This window comes from Gorilla gorilla, chromosome 8, assembly GCF_029281585.2.
Source record: "Gorilla gorilla gorilla isolate KB3781 chromosome 8, NHGRI_mGorGor1-v2.1_pri, whole genome shotgun sequence".
NCBI classification, from domain to species: Eukaryota; Metazoa; Chordata; class Mammalia; order Primates; family Hominidae; genus Gorilla; species Gorilla gorilla.
The window spans coordinates 33,933,050-33,953,787 of NC_073232.2; the positions used below are offsets into that span (position 1 = coordinate 33,933,050).

Consider the following 20,738-nt stretch of genomic DNA (forward strand, 5'->3'; position numbering starts at 1 on the left):
GATTCTCCTGCCTCAGTCTCCCAAGTAGCTGGGATTACAGGTGCCTGCCACTATGCTCAGCTAATTTTTGTATTTTTAGTAGAGACAAGGTTTTGCCATGTTGGCCAGGTTGGTCTCGAACTCCTCGAACTCCACTTCAGGTGACCTGGCCACCTTGGCTTCCCAAAGTGCTGGGATTACAGGCATGAGCCACCATGCCTGGCAGTATTTACTGAATTCTAAAGAAGACATACGATCATAAAAAATGTACATCAGAATATCTGGCATGCTCCTTAAAAAGGAACATTTGGGCCAAGAGTGGTGTCTCACACCTGTAATCCCAGCACTTTAAGAAATCCAAGATGGGCGGATCACTTAAGGTCAGGAGTTCAAGACCAGCCTGGCCAACATGGTGAAACCCCGTCTCTACTAAAAATACAAAAATTAGCAGGGCATGGTGGCGGGTGCCTGTAATCCCAGCTACTCGGGAAGTTGAGGCAGGAGAATCGCTTGAACCAAGGAGGCAGAGGTTGCAATGATCTGAGATTGCACCACTGTACTCCAGCCTGCACGACGGAGCAAGTTTCCTTCTCAAAAAAAAAAAAAAAACGTTTGTTTCCAATATGATGAAGTAAGGAGGTGAACATATCCTCTCCAGAAAAGCAACTATAAAACTGGGCAAAACTGCCAAAAACAACCATCTCATCATGTTGGAAATCAACCAAAGGCATACAACAAACTGAGAAGCATTTAATTCTGAAAACACTGAACACTGGGTGGAAACAGCATGAGTCTGGGGCATTCTTGTATGGGGATGCTCTTATTACCCCCCAGCCCCCATCCCCAGCTCTGTTGTTCAAACAGGTAGTTCCACCAAGGTGGTGCACTGCCAGAGGGAGCTCACCTGATAGGGAACACTGTAAGCTAAAATGGTCACCTTGGTGGCAGGGCTCCACTATCCTGAGGTGCAGTCACTGCTGAGCAGTGCACTGGCAGGCTGGCTGGGGACTTGATAGGAAGTTCCAGGGAGGAGGTTAGACAGTCATAGAACAGGGGCACACAATAAGTTCTTCATGCATCTCAATTGACCAGAGGCTGTGCATATGCACAGCAGAGTGAGTTCAAGCCACCCACACATCCCTGGACAATGAAGGCTGTGTACATGTGCAGAGAAGGCACAAGAAAGCTCAGGGGAAAGTAAACATCAGAAAGATTTGAAAATGGTTGGAAATTTGAATCTACTTTCAAGTCCCCACACACCCCCATCAGCAGAGAGTGGAAGACTTACTGGCTTGACGTATTTGAGCACAACTTCTAACCAACTGTAGGCCAAACACTAAGCTATTCAAACACAGGGTGATCCCTAGTAAGTGAGGCTTAAAAATAAAAACAAGAGAAAAATAAACCTCACAGACATCAGAAGTCACACAATGAGGTGGGCAGATCTCTTGAGGTCAGGAGTTCAAGATCAGCCTGGCCAACATGGTGAAACCCAATCTGTACTAAAAATACAAAAATTAGCCGGGCTTGGTGGTCTGCGCCTGTAATCCCAGCTACTCAGGAAGCTGAGGCGGGAGAATCACTTGAACCCAGGAGGCGGAGGTTGCAGTAAGCCCAGACTGTGCTATTGCACTCCAGTCTGGGTGACAAGAGCGAAACTCTGACTCAAAAAAAAAAAAAAAAAAAAAAAAAGTAGAATTTCACAGAGCAGAAGACAAAAAAGGAAACAACAACAGCAATGAATAGAAAATAGTTATAAATACGATAGATACTAAACATTATATCAATACTCATTTTAAATATGAATGGTCTAAATATAGCAATTAAAAGACAGACTGTCAGGGTGGATTAAAAAAAGATCTAACTGTATATTGCCTACAAGAAACTCACTTTATGGCTTACACCTATAATCCCAGCACTTTGGGAGGCCGAGGCAGGCAGATCCCTTCAGGTCGGGAGATCAAGACCATCCTGGCCAACATGGTGAAACCCCATCTCTACTAAAAATACAAAAAATTAGCCAGGTGTGGTGGTGCATGCTTGTAATCCCAGCTACTTGGGAGGCTGAGGCAGGAGGTTCACTGGAACCCGGGAGTTGGAGGTTGCAGTGAGCCGAGATTGTGCCACTGCACTCCAGCCTGGGTGACAGAGTGAGACTCTATCTCAAAAAAAAAAAAAAAAAAAAAGAAAAAGAAACTCACTTTAAATATAAATATAAAAACACAGATAGATTAAAGGGATGGAGTAAGACATGCCATGCTAACATTAATCAAAAGAAAGTTGGAGTAGCTATTTTAATTTCAGACAGAGCAGACTTCTGATAAGGAATATGCAGGGATAAAGAGCATCATTACACAATAATAAGGAGGTCGATTATCCAAAGAGACATAACAATTCCTAATACATATGCTCCTAAAAACAAAGTGTCAAAAACCTAATAGAACTGCAAGGAGAAACAGGCAAATGCACTATTTGGAGACTTTAACATCCCCTCTATCAGTAATTGACAGGTCCAACAGTCAGAGAATCAGTAAGCACATAGTTGAACTGAGAAGCACCATCAACTGACTGGATCTAATTAACACATATACAATACTTCACCCCACAACAGCAGGATACACATTCTTCTTAAAAGATACCAGTAAGAAAATAGTAAGACAAACCATAGGCTGGGAGTAAATATTTGCAAATCATATATCTGATAAAGGACTATTATCCAAAATATATAAAGAACTCTTACAGTTCAATAAGAAGATGAATAATTGAATTTAAAAATTGGCAAAAGACTTGAAAAGACCTCTCTCCAAAGAAGGCTTATGAATAGCTAACAAGTATACTAATGATTAGGAAAATACAAATTAAAACCACGGTGAGATACCATTAGACAGCCACAAGAATGGCTATAATCAAAAGGACAGACAATATTCAATGTTGGCAAGTATGTGGAAAAACTGAAACCTTCATATGCTGCTGGTGGCAATGTAACAAGGTGCAGCCACTTTGGAAAATAATTGGCAGTTTCTTACACTTACCAGAAAACCCAGAATTCCACAATGAGAAATCCATCCAAGAGAAATGAAAAGATATGTCCACACAAAACTTACATGTGAATGTTTATAGAAGCATTTCCACAATAGCCAAAAATGGGACATCCAAATGTACATCAACTGGTCAATCAATAATTAGCTATTGTACGATTTCCTTATGCAAAATGGCCAGAAAAGACAAATTTATAGAAAAAGATGCTGGAAGTGGGAGCAGGGATTGGCTGCAAACAAACTTTTGGGGATGATGGAAATGTAAAACTGGATGGTGCTGATGGTTGCCTGACCATAAAAATTTACTAAAAATCATTTAGTCGTTCACCTGCAATGGGTGAATTTTGTGCAGTAGTATATAAATTAATCGTGTGTGTGTGTGTGTGTGTGTGTGTGTGTGTGTTTGAGACAAGGTCTCGCTCTGTTCCCCAGGCTAGAGTGCAGTGGTGTGATCATGGCTCACTGCAGCCTTGACCTCCCAGACTCAAGTGATCCTCTCGCCTTAGCCTCCCTAGTAGCTGGGACTACAGGCCCGTGCTACTATGCCTGACTAATGTTTTTTATTTTTTTGTAGAGACGGGTTCTCACTACATTGCCCAGGCTGGTCTCAAACTCCTGGTTCAAACAGTCCTCTTGCCTCAGCCTCCCAAAGTGCTGGGATTACAGGAACGAGACACTGTACCCAGCCCTGTAAATTACATCTTAATTTTTTTTTTTTTTGAGACAAGATCTCAGTATTTGAGATTAGCCCAGGTTAGTCTCAAATTTTTGGGTTCAAGTGATCCCCACACTTCAGCCTCTGGAGTAGCCTGGATTACAGGTGCATGCCATAGCCCCTGGCTTATAAATTTATTTCAAAGGTGAAAACGGACATTCTTGGGCCCCACCCTAGAATATCGATTTGAAATTTCTAGACATAAAGCTTAAGAATATGCATTTTAACAAGTTTACTGGATGATTCTCTTGTACAAAGAAAAGGCTTAGGGTAACCCTACCCCCTACCCAGGAGTCAATCATGTTCTGACTGATTTTAAATTAATTTTAAATTAGAAAATTCAGGTAAGAAATGCAAGAATTTGTTTAAATTAGGAGCTTCCCAAACTGGTGTTAAGGGAAATCTCTTCTGAGAGTTGTAAATAGGTAAACTGAGTACAAAGTCTCCCTTTGCACAAAAAAAGGTTGCTTTAATTGTTAAAGTCAAGCAGGTTTCTTTTCTGTGTTCTTCTTTTCTTTTGGCTGGAATTTCCGTATTTTCAATATGCTAATGTTTGTTTTGATTTGTCAACTGAGAGACAAAAATATGGGAGACACAAAATTTCCAAAGTATATTTGATCACGGAACGTCCCCCCTCTGTGAGGGTGGGACTTCTTTGCCACGGAAAAGCCATCTTAGGACATTGTTATTTTGAGGCTGTTACTTATAATAGCTTATGTATGTATATCCTTCTTACCATATTACCATACCGCCTGAACAAATGTCCAGGTAAACCATTCAATTTAAGCATACATTCATTTTATTCCAAATTCACTGCCCTATATAAAAGTTCTCTCTACCACTATAAAAAGCAGCTCAGGAATAGGGTCCTAAAGTATATTGTGGGATTCACACAAGTGTGGGCCGGCCCAGTGCAGGACCAAGATTGACAAAGGAAATCACACTCACCTGTCCACAATGATGCCATGAGGGATGAGGACATATTCCAAGTCTCCATAATAGTGCTGTGGGTACGTGAATAAATTCAAGTCATACCCTGGCCAATTGTCCATAATCTGCAAATCAAATTATTTTGGTTATGGTATTTTTTCATCAGAAATTTGTTTAAAACATAACAAAAGAGTATCACTTGAGAGGAGAATTCCCTCAACTTATGAAAAGTTTAGTGGAACAAGGTTATTTGTTTCCACAACCTGATACAAGGCGCAGTACTAAAGTGAACAGAGCACTCCATTCCCAACTATTGGCATCATAAAATATTTGTTTTGTTTTGTTTGAGACTTTGAGACAGAGTCTTTCTCTGTCACCCAGGCTGGAGTGCAGTGGGGTGATCTCAGCTCACTGCAACCTCTGTTTCCCAGGTTCAATCAATTCTTCTGCCTCAGCCTCCCGAGGAGCTGGGACTACAGGCACGTGCCACTATGCCCAGCTAATTTTTGTATTTTCAGTGGAGACGAGGTTTTGCCATGTTGGCCAGGCTGGTCTTGAACTCCTGACCTCAAGTGATTCACCTGCCTCAGCTTCCTAAAGTGCTGGGTTTACAGGCATGAGCCACCACGCCTGGCCTATCATACAATAAAAATATAAAGTCAGTGTTTTATAGCTAACCCGATAGCATTATTTGTGAGGGCATATGTGTAATATATAATTTTTCTCCAAATTATATATTTATAATATATAATATATTTAAATATAAATATATTAAACAACATATTTGTAATTCTAAAATACATGCAGTATCATTATTATATTATACATACTATTACATTTCTATTCATTGTAAGTGCCTCATCTGCCTGGAAAAGATTTCTTATTAAAAGTACGTATCTCCTGGGATCAGAGTAGACCCAAACTTTTGAATGTCTAGTCACTATAGTAAAGACTTTAAAAGGATGTACTATGTTGGACACTTAAACCGTCCTATTAGAAACTGATGGTCCAGAAAATTGGCCTATTCACATAGTGGATGGACTGATAGTAAGTCTCCCTCTCGCTTAGGACTTGATGTGCTAGTTTTACGGTTAGAATAGTAAAGAGGTGGGGGAGAAATGGAAGGTGAAGGTGGAGTTACTTTTACTTTTGGAACATCAAGAAAAGATGTAACAATGAAGTGTTACACACTCAGATCATACTCTAGCTGTATTCCAGTTTCCCACTCTTTTTTTTTTTTTTTTTTCTCTCTGAGACAGGGTCCCGCACTGTCACCCAGGCTGGAGTGCAGTGGTGCGATCTCTGCTCACTGCAACCCTGCCTCCCAGGTTCAACTGATCGTCCAGCCTCAGTCCCCTGAGTAGCTGGGACCACAGGGGTGTGCCACCATGCCCAGCTAATGTTCATGTGTTTTTTGTAGAGATGGGGTTTTGCCAGGTTGCCCAGGCTGGTCTTGAGCTCATGGACTCAAGCCATCCGCCTGCCTTAGCCTCCCAAAGTGCTGGGATTACAGGCATTAGCCAGCACAACTGGCCTCAGTTTCCCATTCTTTACTCACTCCTGCACACTTTGACTCCTCTGTCCAGCTTTGAGCTTCTGAGGCCTTTCACAATGCAGACCCACCCTAATTTTCCAGCACAACTCCCTACACCTTTGCTTCCTGCCTTCAGAATGGTCTGCAGTCAAGTCAGGATCCTTCCCAGCTCTGGGTTTCATTCATTCATTTGCCGTGCACCCCTTCATTCTCTCTCGCCCTTTCCTCCTCTACCTCTGTATTCTGAACTCAGAAGCCCAGGTCACACCCCACTTCTTCCTGGAGGCCTTGCTGACTGCCCCCAGCCTCTGATCTTCTTTCCCAAATTCCTGGTGCCCCTTGTAGGTCTCTGTCTTACCCAAGGCTCTCATGCAGGATCCTTGAGAAGGCTCCTGTCCCTTGGAATTGTCACTGACTCCTTTCTTTCATCCCCCTCAGGCAACACAGCAGACAACTATCTTCAACTCCCTCGAAATTTATCCAGGACCACCTCTCGGCACCTCCACTGCTGTTCCCCCACCCCCAGGCCAGTCCATTGCCACCATGATTTCTCCCAGGACTGTCCCAGGAGCCACTGCACTTGCCTCCCTGCTTCCACTTTGCAGCCCCTCCACTTGGAAGCGGGCATGCTCCTTTAAAAATGCACATCATAGCCAGGTACAGTGGCTCATGCCTGTAATCCCAGCACTTGAGAGGCTGAGGCGGGAAGACCCCTTGAGGCGAGGAGTTAGAGATCAGCCTGAGCAACACAGCAAGATCCTGTTTCTGCAAAAAATTAAAAAATTAGCCAGGCAAGGTGTTGTGTGCCTGTAGGCCGAGCTACTCAGGAGGCCAAGGTAGGAGGATCACTTGAGCCCGGGAGTTCGAGGCTGCAGTGAGCTATGACTGTGCCACTGCACTCCAGCCTGGGTGACAGAGCAAGACCTTGTCTCTCAAAAAATAAAAATAAAAAACAAAGGACATCCTATCATGGCAGCCTTCTGCTTAGATTTTTTTCAAGGGCTTATCACTTTACTCCAAGTAAAGACCAGAGTCCTCACTGTGGCTCACCAGGGATTACCTTGTCTGACTCATTCCTGGCACTCTTCCTCTTCCCTCTGCTTCAGCAGCTGCTCTCTTTCAAGTCCTCTGATCTGCCAATCACACCCCTGCCTCCTGAGCTTTGCACTGGCGCCTCCTCTTGCCTGCAACACTCTTCCTCTAGATTTCCACATGGCTGTCCTCTACTTCTTTCAAGTCTCCATTCAATGTCACCTCTGCAAAGAGGCCTTCCCTGACCTTCATACCCTGTTTACCATGGGATGACGTGTGTGTGCATGGGTGTGTTCTGTCAGAACATGAGCTCCTTCTGGCGGAGACTTTTTCTGATTCATTGTTGAATTCCTCAGTGCCCAGAATGCTGATCTGGAATATGGTAAGTGCTCAAAAATGTTAAATGAATGAATGGATGACACAGTCTCCATCTTCCGGCTACCTGAAAACCTGAACTCCAACCTGAACTCAGTTTGTCTCCTTGTGATAAAGAGCACCACTGTTCAAGGTTCTGGAGATTCCAATATGTCATATCCATTGGCTGACTGATGGCCACATGGTGTATATCATCTATGTTATTTTTTAAGAGACAGAATCTCCCTCTGTTGCCTAGGCTGGAGTGGAGTACCACAATCATAGCTCACTGCAGCCTCGAACTTTTAGGCTCACGCGATCCTCCCACCTCAGCCTCCCAAGTAGCTGGAGATAAGGAGTGGACAACCACGCTCAGCTTATTTTCTTAATTTTTTTTGTAGAGATGAGGTCTGGCTATGTTGCCCAGGCTGGTCTCAAACTCCTGGCCTGAAGGGATCCTCCCACCTTGGCCTCCCAAAACACTGGGATTATAAGTGTGAGCCATCATGTCTGGTCAATCTGCATATTTGATTTGAAAAGTGTCTCGTTTGCTCTCCCTCTACCATCAAACTGGCCGGTGGGACTGCTGGATTTGCACCAAGCTCCTCTGGCTGCCACCCTGAGAACTCCTTGTACCTGCTATAACCTCTAACACTACAGCAGCTGGCCTGAGTCTAGACTACCAGCTGTACATGAGGAGATTCTAGGAGAGCCTCTGGCAGGCCACAGTAAAGACCAGACCAGGAGAACCCTGACTGGCCCCAGGCCCCAGGGGGATCATCCAAGTGTACAGCACTTTCTGGATCGCCTTCCAGACCACATGTACTATCTACCCCACTTTCTGGAGCTCCTCCACCAGTGGCACCATTAACTAGTGGTCTTCTGAATCCATTCCTCCAACCACATCAATCCTTTACTGCCCCCGTTCTGGTTGAATCTTGGAGCATACTCTCCACTCCATGTTCAAGAGTTTGGCTCTGACACTTACTACTGTGATGTTAGGGAGATGACTTACCGTCTCTGAGATCCAGTTTCCCCTTGCTTTAAATAAGACACAGTAAAACCTATGGATAGGGTTATTGTAAGGATAATGTACTTAGAATACCTGGAACACTGCATGATGTATAATACATGATGTTTGACGCATAATGCCAAAAAAAGGAAACAGACTAAAAGTCTCAAAAGTGAATGCCAAAAATAGGAAAAAAATGATAAGAAAATCACAAATGAAACAAACCTATGAACTGTAATATGGATCCATAGCCCAGAGGCCGCACAGAGTAGTGTGTTAAAAGCATGGACATGGAAATCTCACACACCTGGGACAAGCCTGCCAGCCATGAGACCTTGGGCATATTAAATTCTCTTAGTGTATTCATCTATGAAATGGAGTTAGTGCCTGCTTCATGTGGCTATGGTGAGCATTAAATAAGATAATGAATGTAAGACTCATATCAGTTTCTGGTCTACAGTACTTATGCAATAAATGCTAATCATTTAGATGAACTGAAACATCAATCATTTAACAACAAATCATATGTTTTAATTCATCTAAAGAAGTGCCTCAAACCTATATGCCAGTGTTATTATCTTAGTTAAAACTATACATTTGAGGCCTGGCACATTGGCTCATGCCTGTAATCCCAACACTTTGGGAGGCTGAAGTGGGAGGATCACTTGAGCCCAAGAGTGTGAGACCAGCCTGGGTAATATAATGAGAACCCATCTCTACAAAAAATTAAAAAAAAAAAAAATTGTTCTGGTGTGAGGGCGTGTGCCTGTAGTTTCAGCTACTTGGGAAGCTGAGGCAGGAGGATCGCTTGAGCCTAGGAGGTCAAGGCTGTAGTAAGCCATGATCGCGTCACTGCCCTCCAGCCTGGGCAGCAAAGTGAGATTGTCTCAAGAAAACAAAACAAAAAGTATAAAAGTAGAAGAAATATATTTCTCTAAAACTGTTCTATAATCCAAATTGGCCATTATTTTCAATTAATCTTAAATAGTGAGTTTTCATTGTTGAGATGAAAGTCGATTCAAGATGATGGAAATACTGGTTTATGCTTTGCTAACTTCAATGGTGCATGCAAATCGTGTTGTAAATAAATCAAAACCTGCAGGAATGGAGGTTGCTATGAACTGTAGATAACTGTTATTCACTTGCTTTTTAAAAAATCAAAACCAGAGTCTGTAGATAGTTTCAGTATCACAGATAATATGCTCTAAGTGTATTCAGTACAATGCTTTCTCTGTTCAAAACAGCAAAACATAGCCAAGCTGGGGGAAGTGACAAACCCATTAACTGAGTCATTTTATGCAACATCCAAATCCCAGAACTAATTCTGATTCTCTTTTTCTCACTGAAGATGCACCGAAAACTTTGTAAGTCATTAAAAATAATTTTTTTTTGTGCTTAGGCTATTTTTTGCATTATTTTTCTCCCTAAGGGAGAAAACACATACAAGAAACTAATCTCTGCTCCTCTCCCCTGCTGAGCTCCACAGATTGGCCCTGTTCTTCCTTCAGGCCATAGCTCTCATCTGTCCTCCACCAGCAAGAGAAAGGGGGTCTCATCCCTTCCCTCTAATTCAAAGAATCCCAGACAGGAATTCTGGGATTCCTGTCCTAGCCCTAGAGCCAGGGAGGGAGGTACCCTGGGAAGGGCCCCACCTCACAACCACACATCTTGAAAAGTGGGGACAAGTGGTTTGCTAAAAGATTCCCAGGTTCTGCTCACAGAGGAATGAAGGAAGCTCGACAGGCCAACCACCTCCTATCCACATGCCTTCCTCTTCTGTGGTGGGTTTGCCCCTCAGAAGGAAAACTCATTACCACCTAGTAGAGCTGTGCTTTCGATGGATTACTTATCTCTGATATTACCTGATTACTTATCTCTGATACTGCCGTATTTTCACGGGGGGTGACGGGAAGCCAGCCATAACAGAAACACAACAATCATTTCTGATTTCTCTCTTCTCCTGATTCCTACCAAACTCACTTAGGTAAGTACTAATAATGGCTCAGTTGATAATCGTTTGGCAAAACCAAACCAGACAAAAACAAACAAACAAAAACATGTCTAATAACCCAATCCCCAAAAGCCAGGTGGATAGAGAAGATCTTTATCTCTCCCTGAGAAGTAACAAAGAGGTATCAACCAGGAATCTGGTGACTGTATTAGCTCCAGATCAAGTGACAAGCCAACTCCGAGCAAAATTTCTGACCTTAGGATCTACCTCTCTTATGTGGCAATTTGCATTTGCTACCATTTATTGTTAATGGTAGAAATGTCCTACCTCCCCAGTTCAACCAAAAGCCAATTTATAGGCAAGAGCCATCTTAAATCTCTTAATATTCCCTTCTCTTGCACAAACTTTACTTCTCGTTTTATATTTATATCATCTGACTCTACATCCCTTGCCATCTTTATCAACAGATTTCTACCAACTCGGAATTTTCTTCTCTACCTCATTCCTGGACAATTCCTTGGGTGATTTACTCCAATGCCTACCTCAACAATCTTTCCAACGACTTCATCTTGTAGCTCCTTCACCAGCCTTAGCTCAAACTACATCCTTAGCTCAAATCACATCTTTATTCCCCATTTAGCAATACGTTCACATAGCCAGACCAGTCCTACAGACGGCCCCAACCCTGAAATTCCATCCTGGAATCACAGCTTCCTATGTAGTATAGTGATTGAAAGCTGGTTCAAATCCAGCTTCTGCCATTTGCTACTTATGCGACCTGGGTGATTTACTTAATCTCTCGGTGCCTCAGTTTCCTCTTCTGTAAAATGGGGAGTACACTAGACCTCCCTTACAGATTTGTGCTCAAGAAATGCTTGCTATTATTACCTGCCCTCTGCCCCTTTTTTGAGATAGGGTCTCACTCTGACACCCAGGCTGGAATGCAGTGGCACGCTCATGGCTCACTGCAGCCTTGACTTCCTGGGCTCAGGTGCTTCTCCCACCTCAGCCTCCCCGGTAGCTGGGACTACAGGCATGCACCACCACGCCCGGCTAAGTTTTGAATTTTTTGTAGAGAGAGGGTTGGCTGCCCAGGCTGGTCTCGAACTCCTGGGCTCAAGTGATTCGCTCTCTCGGCCTCCCAAAGTGCTGGGATTACAGGTGTGAGCCACCACTCCCAGCCATCTGCCCTTTTTAAAACTGGTACTAATTTGATTTTTTGTATCCCATCCTTGAGAGCTTTCTATTCTCCCAGTAAACTCACCCTCTCCAGCTCTCCCTTCCCTCCTGCCTTACACACCATGAGCTGCCTTCTACCAGCAACTTTGATTCGCTCTGAAATTGCCTGCTTATATCCAACTTGAGGTTAATCTAATTATTCCAAGTTCTACTGGAGAAAAGGATGTAAATGTAGGGACTATCTCCATTATACGTGGATTATTTCCAACCTTTGTGGACTCTCATGCAAGCACCAAGCCCCTTGGCAGCTGGTACAGTTTATACTCATTTTTTTTGTTTATTTATTTATTTATTTTATTTTATTTTATTTTTTTAAGAAGGAGTTTCACTCTTGTTGCCTGGAATGCAATGGTGCAATCTTGGATTGCTGCAACCTCCACCTTCCGGATTCAAGCAATTCTCCTGCTTCTGCCTCCCAAGTAGCTGTGATTACAGGCATGCACTACCATGCCCAGCTAATTTTGTATTTTTAGTAGCAGCAAGGTTTTACGATGTTGGTCAGGATTGTATTGAACTCCTGACCTCAGGTGATCCACCCACCTTGGCCTCCCAAAGTGGTGGGATTACAGGTATGAGCCACCTCACCTGGCCCTCTACTCTCTTTATACCCCTCTCACTACCTCTTTGCATCTTTCAAAAAATTACCTTGCTTCCAAGAGGACCTCTGTTGACACCAATAGACTGGGCTATTTACAGTGTTCTCTCACTTGTTTTTTAGAGTTCAACAATTTACCTACTCTATCAGTGCATCTAGATTCACCTTATTCTTTTCTAAAAGTATGTAGTATGTTACGGTAGTACAAGTTGAGTACCCCTTATCCAAAATGCTTGGGATCAGATGCGTTTCCAATTTCTGATTTTTTCTCCTTTGGATTTTGGAATATTTGCATTATACTTCCTGGTTGAGCATCCCTAATCTGAAAATCCGAAATCCAAAATGCTCCAGTGAGCATCTCCTTTCAGCATCATGTCAGTGCTCAGAAAGTTTCAGATTTTGGAGCATTTCGGATTTTGGATTTTTGGATTAGGGATGCTCAACTTGTACTATATTTTAACCATTCTACCAATGCAGTGGTTGTTTAAAAGCTTCTTCCTACAAATGGCTTTGTAATTGTTAAATACAGTGGCTGTTTTCCATCTTGGTATCCAACTTGCTGTCCCTGTAGCATCTGACACTTCTGATGACCTCTTGACCCCGCCCCTCCTGCTCAACAATGCTCTATTCCCAAGGCACCCACCACGCTGCCTGCCCTCCCACCCTTCAAAGTTCTTTCTCGGTTCCTTCAAACAGCTTCTCCCCCACAGGCAGCCTCTTATATTTGGGACTTTCCAGGCTTCCATCCTTAACAGTTGCTTTAATTGTTTTTTCCATATTCACTGAGCACTCCCGAACATTAAATATTATTCTTTTTGCTGATGATTTCCAAATCTCTCCAATCACTCTCCCGAATTCCAAATGTGAATTTCAAATTGCCTACAGTGCAGGCCAACCTGTGGGCCTTACAGGCACTGCAAACTCAATTTGTCCAGAACAAACTTAATGATGGCCATTTTTGCGTTTTAGTCCCCCTCCTATCCATCGCACCGCTAGGCTTGCCCCTCCTCCTGGGGCAACTGGAATGGTTTCTGTAAAAGCATAAATCGGATACAATGATTCTTTTGCATTTGGTATGCGGGTCTCTGCCTGCAGTCCACATGGCTACTCCTGTGTACCCTTCAGATCTTGGTTCAAAGGTCACCGCAGAGAGGCTGCCCTGACCACCTGAGCAAAAGCATCACTCCCCCCTTCTCCTCCAGTTACCCTCTATCCTGTTACCCTCCTCCTATTGCACATATCTCTATTTGAAATTTTCTCTATTTGTTTACACACTGCTTGCCTGTGTCTTCTCTAGAACTCAAGCTCATGAAGACAAGGCCTTTGTCTTTTGCACCCCAGAGCCTACAGCACCTCCTACAACCCAGCAGGACAATAAACGTGTGGAATGAATAAATCAACTCCTCATCCTTTCAGAAGGAAAGGTCCTGCTGTTAAATTAAGCACTGAGCCCCACATTTCAACCTGACCCGTTCTGTCTGAATGTGGCACGTTTCCCTCCCCAGCCCACTTACTTTAGTTCAGGCCATTCATATTCATAAACAGATTATCTGTGAATGACAAGCTGATCCCTGGAAAGAGATGGCAAGTTAGCCCCACCCACCATCCTCACCACCATTGAGTTTCACATTGAACCTGACACAAGTTATAACCACCACCTTCTAGGAAAACCACTGCTCAGGGAGCAGGGAGGACGTGGCCACAAGGTCAAGAACGGGTTGGATCCTAGCACACTGAGAGATGGGTACCCTCTGGCTGACACCGTCAGGATTCTCAGGGTTAATGAGGCTCAGTTCTGGGAAACCAGCACCCCACACCCTCCCATCCGGACACACTGCTAGATATTTTACATGCATCCTCCCAGTTGGCTCCAGAGCCCAGCTTGCTGTTGCTCCCTTTTACAGACAAGCCATAGGTCACTCAGGAGCCGCCAGCGTGTCCTAGAGCTCCTGCAGAGGCCTCCACTGCCAGAGAGCCCCCAACCTGGGTACCAAAGGCTTCAAATCTCAAGCTCTGTCCACTTGAGCTACTTTATTTCCTAGCTGCCTTCAAAACCCCTCAGTGTCCTTTTTAAAAACAAAACTTGAAGCCCGCCCTGGAGGAGTCAAGAGGAGGCCCAGGAAGAAGGAGGCCTCCAGAGCAGCACGCGGGGGTCTCTGGGGCCCTGCCGGGCTCGCAGAAGCGGCTCCCCGTAGCTCGCGGGGATGGGGACGGCTGGGCGCCGGCGGGACGCTGCAGGAGCGAGCTACCGGCCGGAGGACACGGGGGGACGCTGGGAACTCGGGGTGAAGGGACGGGACTCAGCGTTTCGTCAGATTGGGGGCGGGGAGAGGAGGCCCGGGTCCGAGGATGGAAGCGATCCCCGCCGGGAGGGAGAACAAAGCGGTGGCCCTCTCTCTCCCCCGACGCACGGCTAGCATTTAATCTACAAGCAGGGTGCCAGGGAGGGAGGGGAGCGGGCCGAGCCCCAAAATCGGGAGTTTGCATTTACCACGACGCCTCGCCCGTAGTCTGGCACCTCCTCGCTGCTCCCGGCCATGTTTCTCCCGGGGAACGCGGGAAGGGAAGACGGCGCGGGAAGGAGCAGGGAGGGCGAAGGCTGCGTGGGGGATGGGACGTGGGGATGGGGATGGGGACGGGGACGGGGACGGGGATGGGGACGGGTCCGCCCCGCCCCGGGCCCGCCGGCGGGAAGCAGCGGCCTGACGCGGATCCATGGCCCTGGCGCTGCGCCCCCTCCCCTGGCTAGGCCGCGGGGGCGCGGGTAGCAGCTGCCAAGCCGCTACCGCTCCCCCTGAGCGCGGGCCCCGGACGCGTCCCTTGCGGCCGCCGCTGTCGCCGCCGCCCCCTGCCGGATGGTCGCGTGCAGCCCCCGGCCCCGCCGCCAGGCCCCGCGGGAACTCCGGAGCAGGAAGCCCGCGGCAGGAAGAGAACGTGTCCCCCAGGCCCCTGATTCCCAGATCCACCGTCCCAGCCCTCGGGCTAACAATCTCCTTGACTCCTCCCTGCCAGATTTCATGCACGCGATTGTCCCAAGCAGAAGCGTGAAAGAGCCTGTGAGCCAGCGTGCTCTTGGAGGATGGGAAGTGTCCTGGATGTGTTTTCAAACCTTGGAGCCGCCACCCACCTCTCTCCACCTCCGCTCACCTCCCTCCACCTCCCCTCACCTCCCTCCACCTCCCCTCACCTCCTTCCATCTTCCTCCACCTTTCTCCACCTTCCCCCACCTCCCTCATCCCAGGGCCTGGAGCTGGAAAGATTACACCTGATTGCTTTTAGGGTGGCCTGGATCTGCAGTGATCAGATCTGGGCTTTGAGGATCCAGCCTTTCGGCCTTTCGTCAAATGCATTCAGGGGAGGAGGGGGAGAGATTTTTACACATTCTCTGCTTTACCAGTTTTGCAAGAACATCTGGTCAGATTGTAATTGTTCCAGGTTGCAGCTTTAATAAAGCAATCGCTCTTTTCTGATTAGAAATCCTTCTTGTATGAGTCTGTTGTTCATTTCAACCCCTCTCACACGCCTATGCTCCAGTTCTTTGTCCACTCCTGCAGGTTCCTGCTTTTTCTGGGTGTGTCTTCATTCCCCAGGTCCCTGACATCTCACCAGCGTCTTCATTCACTCAGCCCAACTCGGGTCAAAGCCCTGAATCCAAGAGAACTTAACACAGTTTTCCTGATTCAGGCGTCTTTTGTTCATCTTCGAATTCTGGCACACAGAGGGGAGAGGAATGCTGATTTTGCCTAGTTTAAAGGGGAAATAGTTATCAATCGGTTAATGACGTTCTAGGTTGGAAAAATATTAGTCATTCAGACTTGGCGCCCTGGTCCTGCTCAGCAGGGCTGGCTCTTCATGTCGTTTCTAAGCGCCAGCGCCTTGGAGGGTGCAGCTCCAGAGATCCCTGAAATCAGGCATCTGCTTGGCAACTGCCTTACAGAAATGGGGGGTGTTGTTTCCCAGCACACAGGTAAACATTTTCTCTTAGTAATTGTCAGAGGGCGTTGTTTTGAGCCATTTTTGTAGTCTGCATCTCACTTCTTTTCCCCAAAGTCAAGCACCATCTTCCATTTTCATTTTCAAAGACCAGGCCCAGGAGCCATATTCACAAGCAACATCATTAAAATTTCCAGGAGCAGAAAAGTGCTATCATTAGGATGATGATCAAACTTTAGAGTTCACAAGACTCTCCTGGGGAGCTGGTTAATGCAGCTTCACTGGGTGGGGAAGATCTGTGGAAGCACCTAGAATCCTGTACCTGCTGAGAGACACCAGATGGGTGTGATGTGGGTGGCTCATGACCCATGCTTTAGGGGATTCCACTAGACCGTCTTACTGCTTGGATATCAAAACTTAGCCATGAGGCTCAGTGTGGGTGCAGGGCCAGATTGGGGGGGTACAAGGAACTTCAAAATATGTCACAGGAGTAGTTGCCATACAGAAGTCAAAAAGCATCAACTTTGGTTCCAGCCTAGACACTGTGGAAGATGTAAGGGAAATGGTAGATAAATCTTCTTCCCTTAGAAGGGCTATTAGTTTAAATGTAAAATCCAACAAGTTCACAGTGAAAAATGTAACTTGCTTGAAAGACAACAGGAATCTTACGAACGTGTGCTCAAGAACATCCTACACAGACTTATATAGGTCATCCTATAAAGGGCACAGAATGATGAGTAAATAGTTTTTAGAAATCTAATTCGTTTTCTTTATTATCTTTGTATATTTTGATAATATTTTGTGCGGTCTGATTACACTTCGATACTTTGCAGAGCATTAACATAATACAAAATAATACTTGATAACCCAAATAGTATTTGCAAAGACCGGTATCCAGAAATAACAGCTCATCTGTCCAAGGCTTTATTCTTAATCTTGCATTATGAGGATTTAGAGGCAAAAATTCTTTTTAAACCTCAAATTTCTGTTACATGTTGTATTAGTCTGTTCTTATATTGGTATAAAGAACTACCTGAGACCTGGATAATTTATGAAGAAGAGAGGTTTAACTGACTCACAGTTCTGCAGGCTGTACAGAAAGCAAGGCTGGGAGGCCTCAGGAAATTTACAATCATGGCAGAAGGCAAAGGGGAAGCAAGCACGTCTTACCATGGCAGAGCAGGAGAGAGAGAGAGCAAGGGTGTAGTGCCACATACTTTTAAACCATCAGATCTTGTGAGAACTCACTCACTGTAATGAGAACAATATGGGATAAATCCACCCCCATGAGCCAATCACCTCCCACCAGATCCCTCCCCCAACATTGGGAATTACAATTCAACATGAGATTTGGGTGGGGACACAGAGCCAAACCATATCACATGTCTAGTGGAATAGCTTTGGACTAGGACCTCTATTTTTCTGTAACAATCCATGTTACTTTAGCCAATGAGTCTAAGCCAATTATATCAGTGTAATATACATCAATTTTCTCATCCATAAAATGGAGCCACCCATTTATTCTCTACTGGATATGATGATGAGATGAATGTGAGATAACATGCAAGAGAATTCTTTGCAAAATGCTATAAAACTGTAAGATATTATTAACCTGACATGCTGTAAAAATGTATGACCAAATGTTTGTAAAATTATTCCATGTGAAAATGACAAGGAATTGTCTTTTAAGGTTGATGGGGCTAGGCACCATGGCTCACACCTGTAATACCAGCACTTCGGGAGGCCAAAGCAGGAGGCTCACTTGAGGCCGGGAATTCAAGACCAAACCTGGGTAACATAGTAAGACCACATCACTGTAAAAAATTAAAAACTTAGCCAGGTGTGGTAGCATGGCACCTGTAGACCTAGCTACTGGGGAGGCTGAGCTGGAAAGATTGCTTGAGGCCAGAAGTTTGAGGCTGCATTGAGTCATAATTGCACCACTGCACTCCAGCCTGGGTGACAGAGCAAGACCCTGTCCCTACAAACAAATAATAATAATAATAATAAAAGATTGATGTAAGGTGACCAATCAGAGATAGTTATAGTCCAGGGATAATCTAGAGCTGGTATGAGAATGAATACAGAAAAATGATAAAATTATTAAAATAATGACATTTTTCATAAAAAGGGATATTTTAGCTCAGACTGTCCATTTCCTTTTCTTTTTTTTTTCCCTTTCCAACTTTTATTTTAGGTTTGGGGGTACACACGCAGGTTTGTTTGGGAAAATTGCGTGTCACAGGGGTTAGGTGTACAGATTATTTCATCACCCAGGTAATAACCATAGCACCTGATACATAGTTTTTTGATCCTCACCCTCCTCCCACCCTCCACCCTCAAGTAGGCCCTGGTCAGACTGTCCATTTTCTAATATACCTTTGAAGGAGCTATAAGAATAAAGATGTGCATCTTTGCAAAGTTAATAACCAGTCAATATACTTGTATTTTTCTATCATTCTCTTTATTACATTTTAGCAGTAGTTTCTCTGCATTTTATTTTTTTTAGTGTTTGTATTGTGTTTACTTACTTTTTTTTTAGTTTTATTTTTAACTGACACATAATAGTTATACATATTATCTATGGGGTACAGTGTGATATTCCACTACATGTATACATTGCATAATGATCAACTCAGGGTAATTAGCATACCCATCATCTCAAGCATTTTTCTTTTCTTTGTGGTGAGAACATTCAAAATTGTCTCTTCTAGCTGATTTGAAATATACAACACATTATTGTTAAATATATCACTCTGCTGTGCCATAGAGCAGGTGTCCGCAACTACCGGGCTGCAAACTGGTACCAGCCTGTGGCCTGTTAGGAACTGAGCTGCACCGTAGGAGATGAGTGTCAGCGAGCATTCCCACCTGAGTTCTGCCCCTGTCAGATCAGCAGCCGCATTCGATTCTCATAGGAGCACAAACCCTATGGTGAGGGCACATGGGAGGGATCTAGGTTGCATGCTCCTTCTGTGAACCTAACTAATGCTGGGTGATCTGAGATGGAACAGTTTCATCCTGAAACCATCCCCCCTCAAAATCCGTGGAAAAATTGTCTTGCACAAAACAGGTCTTTGGTGCCAAAAATGTTGAGACTACTGCGTTAGTGTACCAGAACTTATTCCTCTCATCTAACTATAACCTAGTACCTACTAACCAACTTCTCCTACTCCTGCCACTCCTCCCCACCTTTCACCTGACTCTGCTAACCAGTATTCTACTCTCTACTTCTATGTGATCAACTTTTTAAAATTCCGCATATAAGTGAGATCATGTCGTATTTGCCTTTTGTGTCTGGCTTTTCTTGCTTAACATAATGTCCTCCAGGTTCATCCATGTTGTTGCAAATGACAGGATTTCATTCTTTTTGTTGAGGTCTTATCCAAAAAATCCTTGCCTGGACCAATGTCATGAAGTGTTTCCACTATGTTTTCTTTCTAGCAGTTTCATCATCTCAGGTTTTACATGGCAGTCTTTATTTTGAGTTGATTTTTGTTTGTTTGTTTGTTTGTTTGTTTGTTTTGAGATGGAGTCTTGCTCTGTTGCCCACGCTGGAGTGCAGTGGTTTTATCTCGGCTCACTGCAACCTCCGCATCTCACATTCAGGTGATTCTCCTGCCTCAGCCTCCCGAGTAGCTGGGATTACAGGCGCCCACCACCACGCCCGGCTAATTTTTGTGCTTTTAGTAGAGATGGGGTTTCACCACATTGGCCAGGCTGGTCTCAAACTCCTGACCTCAAGTGATCTGCCTGCCTCGGCCTGCCAAAGTTCTGGGATTACAGGCATGAGCCATTGCATCCGGCCTTGAGTTGATTTTTGTATATGGTGAGAAAGAGGGATCTAGTTTCATTCTTCCACATGTGGATATTCAGTTTTCCCATCACCGTGATTCTCTGCATTTTAAATTCTGTAATTATCCTGTGCCACTACCATGGTGAAAACACAAATATTTATAATTCACTGAATTCTCTGCCAGCCTGGAGGCTTTTGTCCTGGAAGTATATACTAATTTTTTTTGACATTTTGGTAATTGACTTTTGTCAATACAAATCTGTAATTGAAGGAACAGTTCAATCTATCCACTGAATTGTTCCTAGCCCGTCACTCAGTGACACTAGATTGGAAATACAGAAAGGCAGTTAATTCTTTCCGAGTCTTGAAACATGAAAATAAATTTTAAAAAAAGACTTTCAGTCTGGGAATTGTGTTGAAATCCATAAACATCTGAAACTTAGTGACTCAGATTGTGAGTCACAGAGTCACTGGTTAGAATCTGGATGAAATCCACTGTGGACAAAGGCCAGTAATAATGATGATGATATTTTGCTTTTCCATAGTGCCGAACAAAACTCTTTACAAATGTTACAAGTACAAAAGAAAGAGTAGCAAGACATTTTTTCTGCAAGTGCTCAGGCTAAGTAA

At 44.4% G+C, this 20,738-nt stretch overlaps 1 protein-coding gene across 5 annotated transcripts in view; it reads right to left on the minus strand.

The window, feature by feature from the left end:
• The window catches only part of PRTFDC1 (phosphoribosyl transferase domain containing 1), a 104,264-nt gene extending 88,582 nt beyond the window's left edge, over positions 1–15,682 (minus strand). For 2 of the 5 annotated variants that reach the window (XM_004049174.5, XM_063709956.1), the window contains exons 1-2: positions 14,871–15,039; positions 4,681–4,787 (exon numbers count right to left, since the gene is read on the minus strand). In XM_004049174.5, the coding sequence (XP_004049222.1) occupies positions 4,681–4,787; positions 14,871–14,918 (155 nt within the window). In that variant the 5' untranslated portion in view covers positions 14,919–15,039. Of the gene's footprint in view, positions 1–4,680; positions 4,788–13,893; positions 13,951–14,870; positions 15,040–15,566 lie in introns of those variants that run through there. The other 3 variants (XM_063709954.1, XR_008668753.2, XM_063709955.1) reach the window with 3 other exon arrangements.
• Between the last annotated feature and the right edge of the window lie 5,056 nt (positions 15,683–20,738).